Genomic DNA, 23,162 nt, shown 5'->3' on the forward strand with positions numbered 1-23,162 from the left:
GTTTAATTTCTTGTAGATTCTGGATATCAGACCTTTCTTTGATGCATATTTTCTCCCATTCTGTAGGTTGTCTGTTTACTCTGTTGATGGTTGCTTTTGCTGTGCAGAAGCTTTAGTTTAATTAGATCCCATGTGTCTTTTTTTTTTTTTTATTGCTGTTGCTTTTGGCATCTTCATCATGAAATCTTTGCCTGTTTCTATGTCCAGATTGATATTTCCTATGTTATCTTCTAGTGTTTTTTACGCTTTTAGGTTTTACGTTTAAGTCTTTAATTCATCATGAGTTGATTTTTATATATGGCGTAAGGAATGAGTCCAGTTTCGATCTTCTGCATATAGCTAGCCAAATATATCCCAGCACCACTGAATTGGGAGTCCTTTCCCCATTGCTTGTTTTTGTCAGTTTTGTTGACGATCAGATTGTTGTAGGTGTGCAGCATTATTTCTGGGCTCTCTATCTGTCCCATTGGTCCATGTATCTGTTTTTGTACTGATACCATGTTGTTTTGGTTACTGTAGCCTTGTAGTGTAGTTTGAAGTAGGGTAATGTGATTCCTCCAGGTTTGTTCTTTTTCTTAGAATTGCCTTGGCAATTCAGGCTCTTTTTTGTTTTCATATGAATTTTTAAATAGTTTTTTTCTGATTCTGTGAAGAATGTCATTGGTAGTTTGATAGGAATAGCATTGAATCTGTATGCTGCTTTGGGCAGTATGGCCATTTTAACGATATTGATTCTTTTTATCCATGAGCATGGAATGTTTTTCCATTTGTGTCATCTCTGATTTCTTTTAGCATTGTTTTTAAATTGTTATTATAGAGGTCTTTCACCTCCTTAGTTAGCTGTATTCCTAGGTATTTTATTCTTTTGTGGCTATTGTGAATGGGATTGCATACTTGATTTGGCTCTTAGCTTGGATATTGTTGGTGTATAGGAATGCTACTGATTTTGTATCCTGAAACTTTGCTGAAGTTGTTTGTTAGATCAAGGAGCTTTGGGCAGAGACTATGGGGATTTCTAGGTATAGAATCATATCTTCTGCGAACAGGGATAGTTTGACTTCCTCTCTTCCTACTTGGATGTCATTTTTTTCTTTCTCTTGCCTGATTGCTCTGGCTTATGTTGAATAGGAATGGTGAGTGAGGACATCTTTGTCTTGTTCTGGTTTTCAAGGGGAATGCTTCCAGTTTTGCCTATTCAGTATGATGTTGGCTCTGGGTTTTTGTTACAGATGGCTATTATTATTTTGAAGTATATTCCTTCGGTGCCTTATTTGTTGAGGGCTTTTAACATGAAAGACTGTTGAATTTTGTTGAAAGCCTTTTCTGCATCTGTTGAGATCATTCTGTGGTTTTTGTTTTTAGTTCTGTTTATGTGGTGAATCACAATTAATGATTTGTGTATGTTGAACCAACCTTGCATCCCAGGGATAGCTTTATTATGGTGGATTAGCTTTTTGATGCACTGCTGGATTTGGTTTGCTAGTATTTTGTTGAGGATTTTTGCATCTATGTTTATCAAGAATATTGGCCTGAAGTTTTTGTTGTTGTTGTTGTTGTTGTGTCTCTGCCAGGTTTTGGTATCAGGATGATGCTGGCCTTGTAGAATAAGTTAGGGAGGAGTTCTTCCTCCTCAATCTTTTGGAATAGTTTCAGTAGAAATGGTACCAGCTCTTCTTTATAACACCTGGTAGAATTCAGCTATGAATGTGTCCGGTCCTAGGCCTTTTCTGGTTGGTAGGCTTTTTATTACTAAATTCATTTTAAAAACTTGTCATTGGTCTAGTCAGGGATTCAGTGTTTTCCTGGTTCAATCTTGGGAGGTTGTATGTTTCCAGATATTTATCCATTTCTTCCAGATTTTCTAGCTTGTGTGTATAGAGGTGTTCATCATAGTCTCCGAAGGGTTTTTTTGTATTTCTGTGGGGCCAGTGGTAATGTCCCCTGTGTCATTTCTGATTGTGTTTATTTGGATATTCTCTCTCTTTTTAATTAGTATAGCTAGTGCTCTATCTTATTACTTCTTTCAAAGGACCATTTCCTGGATTAATTGCTTTCTTGTGTGTTTTTTGTTTCTCAGTTTTTATCAGTTCAGCTCTGATTTTGGTTATTTCATGTCTTCTACTAGCTTTGGAGTTGGTTTGCTCTTGTTTCTCTAGTTCTAGTTTGATGTTAGGTTGTTAATTTGAGACCTTTCTAACTTTTTGATATGGATGTTTAAAACTATGAACTTCCCTCTTAACACTGCCTTGGCTGTGTCCCACAGATTCTGGTATGTTGTATCTTTTTCCTCATTAGTTTCAAAGAATTTCTTGATTTCTGCCTTAATTTCATTATTTACCTGGAAGCCATTCAGGATCTGGTTGTTTAATTTCCATATAACTGTATGGTTTTGAGTGATTTTCTTAGCACTGATTCCTATTTTTATTGCATTGTGATCTGAAAGTGTGGTTGATTTTTGTTTTTTTTTTAATTTGCCGAGGCTTGTTTTATGGCTGATTGTGTAGTTGATTTTAGAGTATGTGCCATGTGCAGATAAGAATGTATATTCTGTTACTTTGGGGTGGAGAGTTTTGTAGATATCTATAAGGTCCATTTGGTCAAGTGTTGAGCTCAGGTCCTGAATATCTTTGTTAGTTTTCTGCCTCAACGATCTCTTTTTTTTTTTGGAGATGGAGTCTTGCTTTGTCACCCAGGTTGGAGTGTAGTGGCATGATCTTGGCTCACTGAAACCTCCGCCTCCTGGGTTCAAGCGATTCTCCTGCCTCAGCCTCCTGAGTAGTTGGGACTATAGGCACCTACTACCATGCCTGGCTAATTTTTGTATTTTTAGTAGAGATGGGGTTTTACCATATTGGCCAGGCTGGCCTTGAACTCAGTGATCTCTTTAATACTGTCAGGGGGCTGTTGAAATCTCCCACTGTTATTGTGTGGTTATCTCAGTCTCTCTCTCTCTTTTTTTTTTTGAGACAGGGTCTCACTCTGTCGTCCAGGCAGGAGTGCAGTGGCATGATCTCAGCTCACTGCAGTCTCCGCCTCCTGGGTTCAAGTGATACTCCCACCTCAGCCGCCTGAATAACTGGGACTACAGGTGCACACCATCATGCCTGGCTAATTTTTGTATTCTTTGGTAGAGATGGGGTTTCTCCATGTTGACCAGGCTGGTTTTGAACTCCTCATCTCAGACAATCTGCCCACCTCGGCTTCCCAGAGTGCTGGGATTACAGGCGTGAGCCATCGCACCTGGCCTGAGTCTCTTCATAGGTTTCTAAGAACTTGCTTTATGAATCTAGTTGCACTTGTGTTGGGTGCATATGTATCTAGGATAGTTAAGTCTTCTTGTTCAATTGAGCTTTTTACTGTTATGTAATACCCTTCTTTGTCTTTTTTAAAATTGTTATTCATTCAAAGTCTGTTTTGTCTGAAATTAGAATAGCAACCCCTGCTTTTTGGTGTTTTCCATTTGCTTGGTAGATTTTTCTCCATCCCTTTACTTTGAGCCTATCTGTGTCATTTCATGTGAGATGAGTCTCTTGAAGACAGCATACCATTGCGGTTTGCTTCTTTACCCAACTTGCCACGCTGTGCCTTTTAATGGGGCATTTAGTCCATTTGTATTCAAAGTTAGTATTTGGTGTGTGCAGATTTGATCCTGTCATCATGTTGTTAGCTGGTTATACAGACTTGTTTATGTGGTTGCTTTTTAGTATCACCTGTCTATGTACTTAAGTGTGTTTTTGTAGTGGCCAGTAATAGTCTTTCCTTTCCATGTTTAGCACTCTCTGCAGCACCTCTTGTAAGGCAGGTCTGATGGTAATGAATTCCCGTAGCATTTGGTTGTCTGAAAAAGATCTTATTTCTTCTTCACTTATGAAGCTTAGTTTGGCTGGATGTGAAATTCTTAGTTGTAAATTATCTTCTTTAAGAATGCTGAATATAGGCCCCCAATCTCTTCTGGCTTTTAGAGTTTCTGCCAACAGACTTGCTATTAACCTAATGGGATTCTCTTTTTAGATGACCTGCCTCTTCTCCCTGGCTGCCTTTAACATTTTTTCTTTTATTTCAACCTTGGAGAATCTCATAACTGTGTGTTTGGGGGATGGTCTTCTTCTTGTGTAGTATTTCGCAGGGGTTCTCTGCATTTCCTGGATTTGAAGGCTAGCCTCTCTAACCAGGTTGGACAAATTTTCATGGATGATATGAAAATATGAATACATTTTGCAAGTTGCTTGGTTTCTTTCCCTCTCAGGGATGCCAATGAGTCATAGATTTTGTCTTTTTATATACTTCCATATTTCTTGGAGGTTTTATTTATTCTTCTTTATTCTTTTTTCTTTATTTTTGTCTCACTGAGTTATTTTGGAGAGTCAGTCTTTGAGCTCTGAGGTTCTTTCCTCAGCTTGGTAATTCTGTAATTAATACTTACGACTGCATTATGAAATTCTCGCAGTGTGGTTTTTCAGCTCTATCAGATCAGTTTGCTTCTTATAATGGCTGTTTTGTCTATCAGCTTCTGTATCGTTTTATTGTAATACTTAGATTCCTTGGACTGCGTTTTGACTTTCTCCTGAATGTTGATATTTTTGTTCCTATCCATGTTCTGAATTCTATTCCTGTTATTTCATCCATTTCAGACTAGTTAAGAATTATTGTTGGGGAACTAGTGCAGTCATTTGGAGGTAAGAAGACATTCTGGCTTTTGAGTTCTTGCACTGGTTCTTATGTTTGTGGACTGTATTGTTCCTTCAGTCTCTGAAGTTGCTGTCCTTTGGATTTTTTTAAAAATCCTGTTTGATGTCCTTGGGGGTTTGATTCTGGTATAAGGTGGAGTCAGTTGACTGGCTTCATTTCTGGAAGATTTTAGGGGCCAGGACTCAGCTCATGACTCTTGGACTGTGTGCTCTAACTCTGGGGGACTGGTATTGGCCCTGGCTTTGTTCTCTGGCCCCTTAAGATTAGGAACCTGCCACAGTGGAGGAGCTAAGGTGTTCCCAGGCTGCTGGTCACAACACACGGATGGATGGTGCCAGCCAAAACACTTTTTTGGGTGGTGGCAGTGGGATTCATGCTTGTTTTTATGTGCCAGCAGCAGTGGCAGCATGGCAGGGTGCATGCCATGGTGGGATGCTGGCAGGTACAGGGGTACTGGCCTCATTGTAGGCATTTGCAGTCGTGGTGGTTGCAGTGCTGCACCAGAGGATGGAGCAGTGGGGGTGGGGCCTACTGGCATCATTGTACATGTTCACTCTGGTGGCAGTGTCAGCATGTCATGGGCTGCTCGCAGGCATGGGGCTGGTGCCCTCCATGTAGGCATTCATGTGCAGCAGTGGCTGTGCAGGGCAGGGGGTGGGGCTACTCGTCTCCTTGCATGCCTTCGCACTGGTGGGGAAGGGGAGGCGAGGTCTGCCTGCACACACATGTGAGCAAAATGATGTAGGGGTTGCTCTGGGTGAGTGCATGCTGGAAAAGTGGCATGAGGGAGGACGCAGTGGGGGAAGGGCATAGGCAGGCTCATGCTGGTTGGTGTGGTTCGCTGTGATGGTAAGGCACGGTCTGCCAGCACAGGAGCTATTATGTGGGCCTCTGGGAGGCACCCCGGTGGGCATCTGAGGTTGTACTGCAAGCAAGTGCAGCCAGGCTGGTGCCCTGGGAGAGGCTGGTAGACGGGTGCACTCATGTAAAACTGGCCCTGTCTCACGGACAAGATTGCCCTGCAGTGTTCACGTCTGACAGTTCCTCTATGGGTAATGTCTCCTAGGGGAGCAAAGTGGGCCTTGGGGGATGGGCAGCCTGACCATGCCCCACTACAGATACTCCTGTACCAAATCCTCTAGGCTTTGCACTGGCTGGAATTCTACCCCACCACCTCTTGAAGCAGCTTTCCCTGATAGCATAAGTGTCGGTGGGGGTTGTGGGGTCTCCTGCTGCCAGGATTCCAGAGGTCTGTGGAGTAAGCAGGTCGCTCCTTACTTGTTCAATTCATCCCTTCCTCAGGAGCCACTGGGGGCCAGGGACGAGTCCTGGTGCACGGTAGCCCCATTCAAGATTCCCAGCTTCCTCCCCTTTTGGCCCAGTGTCTGTGTCTTCCCTCTGTCCACTCTTAATGCCTTCCCTCCAAAGATCTGCTAGGAGTGTACCATCTTCCTAATGTTCCAGTGTCTCGGTAGCAGATGTTCCTCCGGGCTGCTTCTAGCCAGCTATCTTGCCTTTGGGATTTGCTCTAGAGCATTTTCTTCTCTCCTTAGAGAAACCCTGCACCTCATTCTCTCCTTGCCCTTAACCTCAGTCCTGGGCAACTACTGATCTACTTTTTGTCTGTATAGGTTTGCCTATTCTGGACATTTCATATGAAAGCTATTATATGATATATTGTCTTTTGTGACTGTTTTTTTCTCTTTGCATAATGTTTTAAAGTTCATCCACATTGTAGTGGATGTATCAGTACTTCATTCTTTTTATTGATGAATAATTTATTGTATAGATGTACCACATTTGGTTTATCTGTTTATCAGTTGGTAAACTTTGGGGTTCTTTGGTGTTTGTGAATTATGAATGATTGTGTATGAGCAGTTGTGTACACATTTTTGTGTGGACATTCACTTCTTTTAGGACATTCATTTCTAGGAGTGAAATTGCTGGATCATATAGTAATTCCATGTTTAACATTTCAAAGAACTACTAAACAGTTTTCCACCAGCAATATGTGAGGGTTCCCATTTCTCTGTTTCCTCTCCAACACTTATTATTGTCCTTCTCTTCTGTTATATCTATCCTAGTAGGTGTGAGTTGGTATCTCACTGTACTTTTGATTTGTAGTATATTTTCCTGATGACTCATGATCTTCAATATCTCTTCATGTGCTTGTTGCCCAGTTGTATAACTCTCCTGGATAAAATGTCTATGCATGTGCTTTGCCCATTTTTAAAATTGAGTTGTCTTTTTGTTATCAAATTGTTAAGTGTTTATATATAAATTTATACATAAAATATATATATTCTGGATACAAGTTCCTTATCAGATAGTTGATTTGCAAGTATTTTCTCACATTCTATAGACTGTTATCTTACTTGATTAATAGTATTGTTTGTGACACAACATTTTTAAATTAGTCACTTCTTTTTTTCTTATGTTGCTTGTGCTTTTGATGAATTATCTAATAATAATTGTTTATCTTAAGATCATGAAGATTTACTCCTATGTGTTCTTTTAAGAATTTTATAATTTTTAGCTCTTGATTTTAGGTCTGTGATCCATTTTGAGTTAATTTTTCTGTATGCTGTAAATAAGTGGTTCATCTTCATTCTTTTGAATATAGGTATCTAGTTGTCTCAGCATCATGTGTTGAAAAGACTATTCTTTCCTCATTGAATTTTCTTGGTACTCTTGTCAAAAATCAATTGACTATAAATTTGAGGGTTTATTTCTGAACTTTCAGTTCTGTTCCATTGTTCTGTATGTGTCAGTATTACAATGTCTTGATTCCTGTAACTTTTGTGGTAACTTTTGAAATTGGGAGGAATGAGACCCTTATCTTTGTTCTTCTTTCTCAAGAAGGTGTTTTGCTACTGTGCGTCCCTTGCATTTCCATGTGAATTTTATGATTAACTTATTAATTTCTGCCAAGGAAAAGCCAAGTGGCATTTTGATAGGGAGTGTTGTAAATTTGAGAAATATTACCATTTTACCAATCTTTACTCTTGATCCATAAACATGTTATGTCTTTCCATTTATTTTGATCATCTGTCATTTCTTTCAATTATCTTTTTAGTTTTCATTATACAATCCTATACTGTAAACATTTTATAACATTTGAACATTTGACTATGCTGACCTACTAAAATTATAATAGCAGTGACCTGAAGCCTAGAATTTTATTGCAATCACATTATGTCTGTAATAGCTACATTGTGTGTGTGTGTGTGTGTGTGTGTGTGTGTGTGTGTACGTTTTCATTGTTTTTTTCTTTAGGAACTTGACTATGAGGAACCTGACTATGAGAAATCTTCATCTCTTGTAACTGATGAGAAAGCGAAAGAAGATTTATTTGGGAGAGACCAGCAGGACCAGCAGGATATCCTTTCTGAAGATAAGAACGAACCTTTCAGCAGAGTTCAGGTAAAGCAACAAGAAATTAAATTAACTGTGATTTTGCCAGTAATGTTGTATTGATTTAGGATTGTAGATTTAGCTTTTGTTAAGTTGGACAAAGATTATAATTTCACATTTTATTCTAGTAATTTACTTCACTGCCATATCATTTTGAGATTATTTTAGGAATCTTTTGGAAAACCTAGAGTATTGCTACTAACTCACATTCTGTATTTGGTGTTTATGTTCACTTTTAGAAAGTAAAATTCAAAAATCCGTTATTTGTTCCGATGGAAGAAGAACAACAAAAGCAGATACATTTTGAGGGCCTTCAGGATATTCTGCCAGAAACTCAGGATTATCTTCCAGAAGCCCAAGGTGATTTGCTGGAAACCCAGGGTGATTTGACAGGAATCCAGAGTGTTGAGCCAGATACCCAGGCTGTTGAGCTGAAGGTTCAGATTACTGAGCCAGAAGGCCAGGCCACTGAGCCAGAAGGCCAGCCTATTAAGACAGAAACTCAGGGTATTATGCTGAAAGCCCAGAGTATTGAGCTAGAAGAAAGGAGTATTGTGTTGGAAACTCAGGATTTTCTACCCCCAAATCAGGCTTTTCTAACTAAAAACCAGGATGTTTTACTCAAAGACCACTGTGTTCTCCCTAAAGACCAGAATATTCTACTCAAATATCAGGACCAGGATTTCCTACCCAGAGACCAACATGTTCTCCCCAAAGACCAAGATATTCTACCTAAATATCAAGACCAGGATTTTCTACCTAAAGACCGGGATTTTTTATGTAGAGACCAGCATGTTCTCCCTAAAGACTGGAATATTCTACCCAAACGTCAGGACCAGGATTTTCTACCCAGAGACCGAGGTTATCTTCCCAAAGACCAAAATATTCTACTTATATGTCAGGACCAGGATTTTCTCCCCAGAGACCTGCATGTTCTCTCCAATGACCAGAATATTCTATCCAAATGTCAGGACCAAGATTTTCTACCAAAATATCAGGTAAAATAGAGTGGAAAGGAGACACAAGAAGAAGAAATAAGTTACTTAGGGTTTTGAGGAGGGATTTGTAAGGACTACAAGTATACCTTGGAGATATTGTGGTTCAGTTCCAGGCCATTGCAATAAAGCAAATATTGGAATAAAGTAAGTCACACAAATATCTTGGCTTCCCATTACGTATAAAAGTTATGTTTATATTATACTGTAGTCTATTAGTGTGCAATAGCATAATGCCTAAAAAAAATACATACCTTAATTTAAAAATACTTTATTGCTAAAAAAAAAAGCTTACAATTATCTGAGTCTTCGGCAAGCCATAATCTTTTTGCTGGTGAAGGGTCTTGGCTCAATGTTGATATCTGCTGACTAATCAGGTTGGTGTTTACTGATGTTTGGGGTGGCTATGGAAGTTACTTAAGACAATAATGAAGTTTGCCACATCATTTGACTCTTCCTTTCATGAAATATTTCTCTGTAGCATGTGATAATGTTTGATAGCATTTGATCCACAGCAGAACTTCTTTCAGAATTGGAATCAATTCCCTCAAACCCTGCCACTACTTTATCAACTAAGTCTGTGTAACATTCTAAACCCTTTGTTATCATTTTAACAATGTTCACAGTAGATTCCATCTTAAGAAAACACTTTCTTTCCTCATCATAAGAAGTAACTCCTCATCCATTTAAGTTTGAACATGAGATTGCAGCAATTCATTCACATCTTCAGGCTCCACTTCTAATTCTAGTTCTCTTGCTGTTTCTACTACATTACAATTACTTCCTTCACAGAAGTCTTGAATGCCTCAAAGTTCATGAGTTCAAATCAGCTTCTTCCAAACTCCTGTTAAAGTTGATATTTTGACTTCCTCCCATGATTCATGAATGTTCTTTCCGAGACGGGCGGATCACGAGGTCAGGAGATCGAGACCATCCTGGCTAACACGGTGAAACCCCGTCTCTACTAAAAAAAATACAAAAAACTAACCGAGCGAGGTGGCGGGCGCCTGTTGTCCCAGCTACTCGGGAGGCTGAGGCAGGAGAATGGCGTAAACCCGGGAAGCGGAGCTTGCAGTGAGCTGAGATCCGGCCACTGCACTCCAGCCTGGGCGACAGAGCCAGACTGTGTCTCAAAAAAAAAAAAAAAAAAAAAAAGAATGGTGGACCCTTTCCAAAGGGTATCAACCTACGTTGTTTATATCTATCAGAGGAATCGCTGTCTATGACAGATATGGCCTTAAGAAATGTATTTTATAAAAAACAAGACTTGAAAGTCAAAATTATTTCTTGATCCACAAGCTACAGAATGGATGTTGTGTTAGCAGGCATGAAAAAACAACATTAATCTCCTTGTAGATCTTCATCAGAGCTCTTGGGTGACTAGATGCATTGTCAATGAGCAGTTTAAAAGACGTCTTTTTTTTTTTTTTTTTTTTTTGGAACAGTTGGTTTCAACAGTAAGTGTAAAATATTCTGTAAAACATGTAAACAGACGTGCTGTCATCTTGGCTTTGTTATTCCCTTCACAAAGCACAAGAAAAGTAGATTTAGTACCATTCTTAAGGGCCCTAGGACTTTTGGAATGGTAAATGAGCATTGGCTTCAACTTAAAGTCACCAGCTGCATTAGCTGACTTAGTTGATAAAGTAGTGGCAGGGTTTGAGGGAATTGATTCCAATTCTGAAAGAAGTTCTGCTGTGGGTCAAATGCTATCAAACATTATCACATGACGTGAGCACATGCTGTTGGAAAAGTGGCGCCAGTGGATTGACTTGACATATGATTGCCACAGACCTTCAGTCTGTAAAAAAAACAGTATCTGCAAAGCATAATAAAACCAGGTATGCTGTATATTGTAGCTGATTTGGAGATCCATACTTGGAAAAAATAGTTTCTTGATTGGTTTCTCAAAACTCCAAATCTCTTACTGAGTGTTATAGTATTACCAGCAGCATATTACTCCAAATAAACAATTTGCTGTTTCTTTTCTTTTTCTATCTTTAATTTTTTAAATCAACACTCTACCCAGATTTTATGAACAATTTAACTTTTTATTTTTAATCTTCTTCATTAGGAAAAAATTTCTGGCAACAAGAAAGAAGAAAGAGAGCAACAGGAATTAGATTACTTAGGGTTGTGGTTGGACTTTTGTGCAATGGAGTGTAGTTTTTTGTTTTATTCCATAAGGTGCTCAGTTATATTCTGATCTTAGTTAACTCCAGAATTCTCACTAAAACCTAAAGTCTTAACCTGTCATTCTTAACTGAACAATTGGTATGTTATGTTTATTCTTTTTTAGAAAGCAGATCTGAAGCAGCCAACATCCATTTTGATAGATAGGAGAGGGAGAGAGGCGCTTCCTCTGGATGTCCATCAGGATCTTCTATGCAGGCATCATCAGGCCTCCATCAGAGGCAAGGTAGAAAAGAAAAAAGACACCAACAGGAACTGAATTGTTTAGAGTGTAGTTTGAAGTTTTCAAAGGTTCTCAGCTAAACTTCGGAATTGACAAAAAGTATGGGTTTCTCTTTTATTCCATAATGTCCTAAATTATCCTGAAAAAAACTGCCCTTTGGCCTTCAATGAAGCCTAGAATATTATTGCTATCATGTTAGTCTTACTAGACAATTTATAGTTTATGATTATTTTCTCTTTTAGAAAGTACACTTTAAGGAGCCATACTCTGATATGACAGATGACAAAGGGAGAGAAGACTTGTCTCTGGCAGATTATCAGTGTTTGCCTCCCAAATCCCAGGACCAGGATGACATCAGAAACCAGGTAGAGCAGAATGAAAAAGATATAAACAGGAAGAAAGTACCCGGGTTTTATACATTCCAACAACTGGTAATTTAGAATGAGGGACTTTGGAGCTAACCTAAGAAAATAGTGGCTTTTTTTTTTTTTTTTTTTTTTTTTTGATGGAGTCTTGCTCTGTCGCCCAGGCTGGAGTGCAGTGGCATAATCTCGACTCATTGCAACCTCTGCCTCCTGGATTCAAACGATTCTCCTGCCTCAGCCTCCCGAGTAGCTGGGATTACAGGCACATGCCAGCATGACCGGCTAATTTTTATTTTTTTAGTAGGGATGGGGTTTCGACATGTTGGTCAGGTGGGTCTCGAACTCCTGACCTCAGGTGATCTGTCTGCCTCTTCCTCCCAAAGTGCTGTGATTACAGGCGTGAGCCACTGTCCCTGGCCAGAATATAGTATTTTTTATTCCTTCCCACATTAGTGGGAAGATTATCCTAAGTCCTATTAGAACAGAGGAACTGCTTCAGGAGCATAGAGTGTTAAACCCTAAACAATTCAGTTTCTCCTGGTTTCCTCTTTTTTTTTTTTTATTTTTTATTTTTCTCTTCTACTTTGTACTTCAGTGGTACAAAAGACCCTGGTCTAGGGAACTATATGAGTCAAAATCAGTTCTGTGATTTCTGAGGCTGATGTATCATGTTCATATCTTATTCCAGAATCAGTTGACTATTTTAATTTAACAAGATAATTATTCAGCTCTTACCAAAGCCAACAGTATTGCTGCAAGTATATGCCCCTACATGAACAATGTAGGATCTAGAAGATACTTAGGATTTGGTGAGTTCATCAGGCTGTTCTGTCCATGATGGGATTAAGAATTAAGGTCTACATAGTTGAGCTAAAAGTGTAACATCTCCCTCATATCAAAATATATCAGAATATTTTTACCTAGTTTCATTTCTCTGGAGTTTTCACTGATGCTTATGATATTATGATTAGCATTACACAATTTTTTTTTCTATTGTTGTTTTTCCTTTAAAACATGTTTCTCAAGCAACCTGCATCTTTTATGAGAGAAGAGAGAGTGAGAGAAGAATTGCCTCTGGACTATCATCAATATGTTGTACCTAAAATCCAGGACCAAGACTCTCCTAGAGAACAGGTAGAACCGAATACAGTAGGAGGACTGTGTACTTTCTAAAAGAGGAACAAGGCTAAATTATATAACATTGAGGCCGAAACCTGTCAAACCAGCTTGTTTGTGGGATACATAGAATTAAGGCCTCCAGAATTAAGCTAAGAGTATAATGTTTTTGGTTATTTCAAAATGTGCCAGAGTAATCTGGAATTTGCTTTAAAATACTCCAGGAGAAACGTTGGAGAAGAGATAGATTAAAAAGCAAAATGTTGCTAATTGTTGAATCTGTGTAATTGTTGAATCTTGAGATTCATTATACTTTTTTTTTCCTACTTTGAGGCATGTTTGGAAATTTTTATGTTGAAACACACACACACACACACACACACACAGAGCTTTAACTGTGTTCTGTTATCCTCATCTAGTGTCATTACTCTGGGATTGTCACTGAAGTCTATAATATTGTCACTAGCCCATCATTTCTGCTTAGACAATCAGTTTTGTGTTTTGTTGTTCCTTTAGAACAAGCATTTCAAACCACCCTCATCTTTTGAGAAATGGGAGATTGCAAGAGGAAATATTCCTGGAGTGCCATCGGTATGTTTCACACAATATTCAACATCTAGTCTCTCCTAGAGAAGTAGAGCAGAATATATTGAGTAAGTAGCAGAGTGTAAATTGCTTTTTTTTTGGCTGAAGATTGACAGGGCAGTGTAACTGCTTCAGGAATTTAGCATTAAGGTCAGTAATAATGGGAAAAGAATATAACGTTCTTTTGTTCTGTGATGTATCACACCATTCTGACCTATTGAAACTACTTCACTCGTCTTCACTGAAGCTTTTACTATTGTCACAGGAATGATGATCCTGCTTGGATAATTTATGTTCAGTGTTTATGTTGTCTTTTAGCACAGGAACTATGAGCAGACCTCACATGATATGACAGATGAGAGATGGAGAAAGGAGTTACTTCCAGAGCGCCATGGATATATTTTACATGAAATCCGAGATCCAGGCTCTGCCAGAGAGCAGGTAGAGCAGGGTATATTAAAGAGTAAGCAGCAGAAAGCAAATTAGTTAGAGTTTGAGTTGGGCTTATCATAGTTTCATTACCAAAAAAGATCATGATGATCGTGTTATTTGTTTTTAATATTAGCAATAGTATTATTAATATTATGAATAACAGCTTACATTGATTGAACACTTACCACAGCCAAAATGGTTTTAGAATTTTATATGAAGTATCTTGATTTTCATAATAACCATAGAAGATAGATACTGTTATTATCCTTGGTTTATAGATGACATTTAAGATTGCTTTGCAGGTAGAGTTAAGATCCAGAACGGTGACAAGAAGTATAATGTCTACTTTTATGCCATAATATATCAGACTATTCTGACTTACTTAGATTACTTCAGGGCTATCATTGAAGCCTACGGTATTATCACTACTGTGATACCACTGCTCACACAATTTGGTAAGTGTTTTTGTATCTTTTAGAACTTATACTTTAGGCAGCAGCCATCTGTTTGGTCAGCTGAAAGATGGCCAGAGGATTTGCTTCTGGGTGACCATTAGCACCTTTCACCCACGCACTAGAGAGATACTTCCGGCAGACGACAGGTAGAGCACACCATAGGGTATGAGCAGTGGAATTTAGACAAGATTGTAGGTACCTACTAAACTGGGAGTGGTCAGGCTGATCAAGAAGCACATTCCTGTTTTATTTCATACAGTGCAAAATGTGTCCTGAGATTATTATCCTAATCCTAAGATTATTTGAGGTCTGTCATTGAAACCTAGGGTATTTTGGGGAGCATTTATTGCCCATTTGAAAAACTATAATTTTATATGTATTTTTATAAAAGGCATATTTCTAATGGCCATTGTCTTTTACAGTATGAGAGGGGAAGAAATGAGCAGTTCTGAGGGCGGGGGTTATGAGGATCTTCCACCCCATGGCCAGGGCTAGATCGCCATCAATAAGCTGGTAGAGCATAAGGCAGGAGCATCAAGAAATAAACTAATCAGGTTTGGGCTGGAGCTTGTTAGGTTCCTCTTGCCTAAGGTTTGGGGGCGTTGAGTTAAGATCTGTAGTTTTTCAAGAAAATGTTACAATGTCCTGGCCTACTAAGATTTTTCTGTGGCTTAACTGAAGTTTGGTTTTTATCACTGGAATTTTACCCCTTTCTGCATAATTTTTATTTTCCGATTTTATGTTTTTAAAAACAAAGGCTTACAGCAACCAGCAGTGTTAGGCTGTATGAAAGAGACTGGAGAGACATTTTCTCTTGGCCTCTTTAAGAGAGCAGAATTCTAAGGAGGCAAAGAAGCAGAAAATAGAGTTTGGGCTGAGGTTTTCAGGACTGAACTGCAACTCTTGGTGATTTTTAGTTTGGGTCTATAAGGTTGGCCTAAGGGTATGCTGCTGTGTTTTAGTCTACATTGTCATTTATACATCCTGAGCTCTGCCAGGCTCTTTCCTACCTCTGGTCTTTTGCATATGTTTTTTCCTCTTGTCTGGGTAGTCTTCCCTTTTTCCTTCATAAAGTCGATCCCTTCTTATCCTTCAGGTTTCAGCTTAAATGTTACCTCCTTGGAAAAGACCGTCCTTACCACCTTATCAAAAATAGATCTCCTCTTTTCTGTTTTTCTCTATCCTTGCATTCTATTTTTCTTTATCCTTGCATTCTGTTTGTTTCCTTTTCAGTGCAAAACAATTTGTAGTTAGTTACTAGTTTACTTGTTTTCTTATTGTCTGGAGATTTCCCACTAGCCCATAAGCTTTGTGAGAGAGGTACCATACCTGTTTTATTTACCATTATATGAACAGCACTTGGCACAGTGGCTGGTACCTAGTAGTCACTCGGTAGATATGTTTTGAATGGATTAGCCAATCAATCAAACATCTATTGAGCACCTTTTAGGTTTTAGCCATTGTTTAAATACTAAATATCAAAGATACAGTTGTGAGCAAGACACAACACTCAAATTTCAGGCAATCTAAAGAAGAGAGACTGATACATAAACATAATTATGAAGCAGCGTAATTAGCAATAGAGGACATATAGGGCATTTACAAAGCACACAAGAGGGGTACTTACTCCAGACTATTCAGTTCAGGTTACAGCTTTGGTGGTCTGAATCTCTTGTCCTTCTGCTGTTACTGTCCCTGGAAATTTTCAACCCTGGAATAGCCTTTTCTCCTTTTTTTTTTTTGAGACAGAGTCTCACTTTATCACCTAGGCTGGAGTGCAGTTGTGCAATCTCAGCTCATTGCAACCTCTGCCTCCTGGGCTCAAGTGATTCTTGTGCCTCAGTCTCCTGAGTAGCTGGGACTACAGGCATGTCCTACCATGCCTGGCTAATTTTTGTATTTTTAGTAGAGATGGGATTTCGTCGTGTTTGCCATGCTGGTCTCAAACTCCTGACCTCAAGTGACCCTCCCGCCTGAGCCTTCCAAAGGTGCTGGGATTACAGGTGTGAGCCACTGCGCCTGGCCATCTTTTCTCCTTTTATGCTGCTAAATAATCTAGCCTTTTTGAACAAAACACTTTAATAGTATAGATTTATACCATATTCATACTTAGGGTTTCCAGTCACAGCTGGGTTCCTTAGTGTTTTTTCTTGCCTATTCCCTACCACCTTGCTCTCCAGTGCTCTACACTGACTATTCTAAATCTTAAACACTCCTTAAACTTCTTCCTGCACCCGCATATTCTCAACTTTCATACAGAAAATAAAAGCTATCACACAATAACTGCCTTAACCATTTACTTTCTTTTTGTTGCTGTTATTACTTATTCTTACTATCTTGGAGGAAGTTTTCTCTTCAAGCCCCACCTGCTATATTCTCTGCTCTTCAAAGTTAATCACTGTCAAGAGTTGTATGCATCCTTTGAGTCCTCTTTATAAGCATTTATACACATGTAAATGTAGACACGTTAAAAAATTGTGATAAAATATACATATAAAATTTTCCATTTTAATCCCTTTTAAGTATACAGTTCAGTGGTGTTAGGTGCACTCACATTGTTGTGCAACCCTCAATCCATCTCCAGAGTTTTTTTCCATCGTGTAAAACTGAGCCGTATACACGTTAAACAGTAATTTCTCAGTCTCTTCTCCCCACGTCCCTGGCAACCACTATTCTACTTTCTGTCTTCATGAATTCGATTACTCTCGGTACCTCATGTAAGTGAAATCATACAGTATTTGTCCTTTTATGCCTGCCTTATTTCACTTCGCATAATGCTATGGCATATTATAGGAATTACTTCCTTTTTAAGGCTGAATAGCATTCCACTGAATGTATATACTACGTTTTGTTTACCCATATATCCATTGACTCTTCACAATCAGTTTTCTTTGTTCTAGACCTTCCTATACAGTATGAATCCTGTTGTGTAAGGTTCCTTTTACTCAGCATAATGTTTCTGAGATTCATTCATGTTGCTGCATCAATAATGTGTTCTTTGCATTGCTGTGTAGCATTCCATTATTTGAATATATCACAGTTTGTTTATTCAGTCTCCTATTGATGGACATCTGTGTTGTTTCCTGTTTGTAGCTATTTGGTACTGGGAATGGGGTGCTGCTACAACAAATATTGAAAAAATGTGGAAATGGCTAAAAAAATGGGTAATGGATAGAGGTGAAGAATTTTGAGGCCCCTGACAGAGAAAGCCTTTATCATTTTTAAAATTATTGTTATATTTTGAAACAGACTCTCACTTAGTTGCCCAGGCTGGATTGCAGTGGCATAATCATAGCTCATTGAAGCGCAAATAGGTGGCTCAAGTGATGCTTCTGCCTCCGCCTCCTAAGTAGCTAGGACTACAGGTTGTGCTACCCATGCTTGGCTAATGTTTATATTTTTGTGGAGACAGGGTCTTGCTGTGTTGCCTACTCTGGTCTTGAGCTCCTGGCCTCAAGTGATCCTCCTGCCTGAGGAGGCTGAGGAGGATCCCAAAGTGTTAGGATTGCAGGTGTGAGCCACTGCTCCTGGCCATCATTTTAGAGAATATCTTCATTTTTAGAAGCAAAATATTGGTGGAAATGTGTACATTAAAGATACTGCCAGCTGGGCATGGTGGCTCATGCCTATAATCCCAGCACTTTGGGAGGCCGAGGTGAACAGATCACTTGAGACCAGGAGTTTGAGACCAGACTGGCCAACATGGTGAAGCCCTGTTTCTACTAAAAATATAAAAGTTAGCCAGGCATGGTGGCATGCACCTGTAATCGCAGCTGCAAGGGTGGCTGAGGCACAAGAATCACTTGAACCCAGAAGGCGGAGGTTGCGGTGAGCCAAGATCGCACCACCGCACTCTAGCCAGGGTGACAAGAGTGAAACTCTGTCTCAAAAATAAATAAATAAATAAATAAATAAATAAAATAAAAAATAAATAAAAATACTGCCAGTGAAGCTCAAGGAAATGAGAAACATGTTATTGGAAACTGGGGGAAAGGTAATCCTTGTTATTTAGTGGTAGGAAGCTTAGCTAAATTGTGTCCTACAGTTGTATGGAAGGCATAACTTGCAAGCAATGAACTTGGAAATTTAGCTGAGATTTGCAAGCAAAATGCTAAAGGTACAGTGTGGTTTCTTTTTGTCATTCCCCAGAGAGGCTGCCAAGGTCTGTCTGGAATCCCTCTCTCCATGTCGTGTACTAGAAATTATTCAGGCAGTAAGCTGGGATAATTGTAGTGCTGACCACATTTGTTTCCTGTCTATGAGAAATAATTATCCTGTGCTTCCTTATAGCCAGTGTTTAAAAACCATTGTTGTATAGATTTTTGTTTGTTTTTTGTTTTTTCAGTCTTCAGAAGGAAGGTAAATTCTGTTCTATTATTGTACTGTGGCTTCAAGCAGAAGTCTCTTTATTTGCATATTACTTAATTTCATTCTAATTGACCTATTATCTTTTTGGCTCTATCTCTTCATATTATAATGGTTGCTCTGAGGATTACAGTATACATACTAAACCTTTCACAGTCTACTTTGAGTTAATAGTTTACCACATTAAGTAAATGTAGAAGCTTTATAATCAGACAGGTCATTTTACCCTTTCCCCTTTATGTTAAAATTTTCATAGGTGTTCCATATGCCTACACTGAAAACTCCGTTTTTTTTTTTTTTGCCTTCAATAATCATACATGTTTTTGTGGAAAACTTGAGAGAGTCTCTACCTTTTTTTTTTTTTTTGAGACAGAGTCTCTGTTGCCTAGGCAGGAGTGCAGTAGTGTGATCTCGGCTCACTGCAACCTCCGCCTCCCGGGTTCAAGCTATTCTCCTGCCTCAGCCTCCTGAGTACCTGGGATAATAGGTGCATGCCACCAGGCCTGGCTAATTTTTGAATTTTTAGTAGAGATGGGGTTTCGCCATGTTAGTCAGGCTGGTCTTGAACTCCTGCCTGGTGATCCACCCGCCTCGGCCTCTCAAAGTGCTGGAATTACAGGTGTGAACCACTGCGCCCGGCCGAGAGTCTCTACTTACTGACTCTTTTTGTTGCTTGTCTTTCATTCCTGAAGTTTCAAATTCCTCCCTGGTATCATTTTCCAGCTAACTTTCTTTACCTTTTCTTGTGGTGCAGGTCTTGTAGCAATGCATTTGCTTAATTTTCTTTCATCTGAGAATATCTCTTTTGTCATCAGTCCTAAAATTTATTTTTACTGGATATGGATTTCTGGATTGACAGTTCTTTTCTTTCAGCACATTAAAAATACTGTTCCACTGTCTTCTGGTTTCCAGTCTTTGATAGCAAATTTGTAATTATTTGAGTCATTGTTCTTCTATATGTAATATGTCTATTTTTTCTGGCTACTTTCAAAACTCTTGTTATTTTTTGGTTTCCAGCAGTTTAATTATGATGTGTCTAGGCATAATGTTTTTTAGTTTATCCCATCTCAGGTATGATGAACATTTTCAATCTGTAAATCTGTATCTTTGACCAAATTTGGGAAGTTTTTTGCCATTATGTCTTCAAATGTTTTTTATGTACCAATTATTTTCTCCTTTCCTTCTGCAACTCCATTGACACAAATGTTAGACCTTTTGATATTGTCCCACAGATGCATCATCGACATGCTGTTCGGTTTTTTTCCAGTCTTGTTTTTTCTCTTTGTTCTTCACATTGGATCATTTATATTGATCCAGTAGATTCAAGTTCACTGACTTTTTTTTCATTCTTCTATTGAGTCTATCCAGTGAAATTTTGATTTCACGTGTTGTGTTTTTCTGTCTCTAAAATTTGGATCTGTATTTTTAAATAATTTTTATTTTTGTGCTGAGAACTTCTGTATTTTCTTTCACTTCAATTGGGTTTGCCTTTTCCTCATAGATATAGTATTAATCACTGCTTTAAAGGTTTTGTCTGTTAATTCAACATCTGGGTCACCCTGGAGTTGGGATCTGTTTATTATCTTCACCCCTCAAAATTGGTCACATCTTCCTGCTTTTTTCTATGTCAACTAACTTTAAGTTATATCCTAGACTTTTTTTTTTTGAGATGGAGTCTTGCTCTGTCACCCAGGCTGGAGTGCAGTGGCGTGATCTCGGCTCACTGCAACCTCTGCTTCCTGAGTTCAAGTGATTCTCGTGTTTCAGCCTCCCTAGTAGCTGGCATTACAGGTGTGTGCTACCACTCCTGGCTAATTTTTTTATTTTTTATTTTTAGTGGAGACAGGGTTTTGCCATGTTGGCCAGGCTGGTCTTGAACTCCTGACCTCAAGTAATCCACCTGCCTTGCCCTCCCAAAGTGCTGGGATTACAGGCATGAGCCACCATGTTAGCCACCAGGCTAACATTTTTAATATTATATTTTGAGACTCTGGTTTCTGTTAAAATCCTCTGAAGAATATTGTCTCTTTTGTTGTTTGTTCTAGCAGGCAGTCAACCTGGTTAAATTCCAACTGTAAGTGATCTCTCCTGTGCACAGTGGCTCCAATGTTTAGTTAGTTTTCAAAGCTTTTAATATATTCCTATAGGTCTGTCCCATGCACTCACAGTTCAGGGGTGATTCTGAGATATGTGCGAGTTCACACACAGAATTAAGGGGTCCACTTTCTAGCTCACTTCTCTCTAGGTTACCCCATACGCTCTCCAGATCCCAGGAGCTACATTTCCTAGAAGTCTTAGTTACAATCAATGAGAGCAAGAGAGAGAGCCCAAAGTGTGCTTCATCGTTGGCAAGTACTGGGAGTCCAGTTTTCTTTATTGAAAACAGAAAGTAATTTCATTTTTATTATAGAGAAGATAAGCACAAATGAAAAAGATAACCAAAATTTTAGAGATATTTCTCATTAACATTTTGGTATATAGATTTTCAGACTTTTAGAGTCACAAAACAAATAACTTTTAAAATAATAATAGCTTTATTGATATAAACAATTTATTCTTGTTATTCATAGTAGTTGTGTTATATAAAGTTGTTACAAACACTGAATCAGGAAATACTGAATTTTTGCTCCTAGGGGAGATACTGGGGTAGATTCCTGCAAGCCTCTGGTCATACAATTTTTGTCAGCTAATCACTACATAACCTTATTTTATATATATTTCTCTTTAAAACACCTTATTTAATATACATGGTTGATCTGTTAACATGAACTCGCAGCCAACAGCATTGTAACTCATGCTGGAATGAAGCTTATCTAACACGCATGTTTTTTTCCATAAGGTACACCACTGCCTTTTTGTGCTTAGTAATAATAGATAGTACTTCAGCTATGCATGGGGACCATTTTAACAGTGAAGTCACCAACATAGAACACAAACATGCAAACACGTGGCACCAAATAGACTGCAAAAAGGACACTTGTTTACAGCATGAGAGCTGAAACAAAAAGGCAGAGTATCACCTTGGTCAGCCTCAGTTGGCAACATGCATGTTGGGTGACTCACATTTTTCACAGCTCTGTGCATGTCTGCAAAGACCTGCAAAAACACCTTGAGTACTGGGTTTACACACAAATTTCAGTGAATAGGCAAATTTGCAAATATATAATATGCAAATAATGAATGATTGTAATTCACATACCATACAATTGACCTATTTAAAGTATACAGTGTTTTTAGTGTTTACAGGGTTGTGCAAAAATCACAGGTTGTGTTTGTGGCATTAACCACAATCAGTCTCAGAACATTTTCGTCACCCCCTAAAAGTCCTGTACCACTCCCCTTTTCCCTTTAGCCCCACCTCCAGTCCTAGGCAACCACTAAGCTATTTTCTGTCTTTACAGATTTGTCAGTTCTGGATAGTCTGTGCAAAGGAGACCATGAAAGATATGACCTTTTGTGACTGGCTTCTTTCACTTAGCAGATGTTTTCAAAATCCACTGATGTAGCATATAGCAGTACTTTGTTCCTATTCACTGCTGAGAAATATTCTATTTTGTGCATATAGCACATTTTATTCATCAATTGATGGAAGTTTGGCTTATTTCTTGGCTGTTAGGAATAATACTGCTGTGAACATTTGTGTACAATTTTTTTTTGTGGGCATATTTTTCACTTCTCTTGGGCGTATACCTCATAGTGGAATTGGTGAAATGTATGATAACTGTGCTTGACCTTCTGAGGACCTGCCAAACTGATTTTTCCAAAGTGGCTGCACCATTTTTCACTCCCACCAGCAGCATGCGAGGGCTCAAATTTCTTTACATCCTCATCAACAGTTGGTATTATCTGTATTTTTAATTATTGCCATCCAAGTGGGTGTGAAGTAGCACCTCACTATACTTTTGATTTGTATTTTCCTGATAGCTAATGATGTTGAACACCTTTTCATGTGCTTACTGACCATTTGTATATCTTGCTTGGAGAACTGTTAGATGCTTTGCCCATTTTGTAATTGGGTTATTTGTGTTGTGATTATTGAGTGTGAGAATTCATAATATGTTCCACGTACAAGTCCCTTATCAGATACATATGATTTGCAGATGTTCTCCTGTCTGTGTGTTGCCTTTCACTCTCTTGGTGGTTTCCTCTGCAGCACAAAAGTTTTTAGTTTTGACAAAGTCTAATTTGTCCACTTTTTCTTTCATGGTTTGTGCTTTTATTGTCATATCTAAGAACCCATTACCTAAGCCAAAATCACGAAGATGTACTCCTATGCATTCTTCTGGTCTTATAGTATTAGCTGTTATATTTAGGCCTATGATCAATTTTG

At 38.6% G+C, this 23,162-nt stretch overlaps 1 protein-coding gene across 6 annotated transcripts in view; it reads left to right on the top strand.

Annotated features, from left to right (window-relative positions):
• Positions 1-23,162, top strand: part of CCDC15 (coiled-coil domain containing 15) — a 105,940-nt gene that overhangs the window by 26,084 nt on the left and 56,694 nt on the right. For 3 of the 6 annotated variants that reach the window (XM_073022027.1, XM_038005037.2, XM_073022017.1), the window contains 7 exons: positions 7,966-8,112; positions 8,343-9,101; positions 11,398-11,517; positions 11,757-11,879; positions 12,906-13,013; positions 13,512-13,586; positions 13,899-14,021. In XM_073022027.1, coding sequence (XP_072878128.1) covers positions 7,966-8,112; positions 8,343-9,101; positions 11,398-11,517; positions 11,757-11,879; positions 12,906-13,013; positions 13,512-13,586; positions 13,899-14,021 — 1,455 coding nt within the window. The remainder of the gene's footprint in view (positions 1-7,965; positions 8,113-8,342; positions 9,102-11,397; positions 11,518-11,756; positions 11,880-12,905; positions 13,014-13,511; positions 13,587-13,898; positions 14,022-23,162) is intronic. The other 3 variants (XM_073022012.1, XM_073022014.1, XM_073022021.1) reach the window with 3 other exon arrangements.

This window comes from Chlorocebus sabaeus, chromosome 1, assembly GCF_047675955.1.
Source record: "Chlorocebus sabaeus isolate Y175 chromosome 1, mChlSab1.0.hap1, whole genome shotgun sequence".
Taxonomy (NCBI): Eukaryota; Metazoa; Chordata; class Mammalia; order Primates; family Cercopithecidae; genus Chlorocebus; species Chlorocebus sabaeus.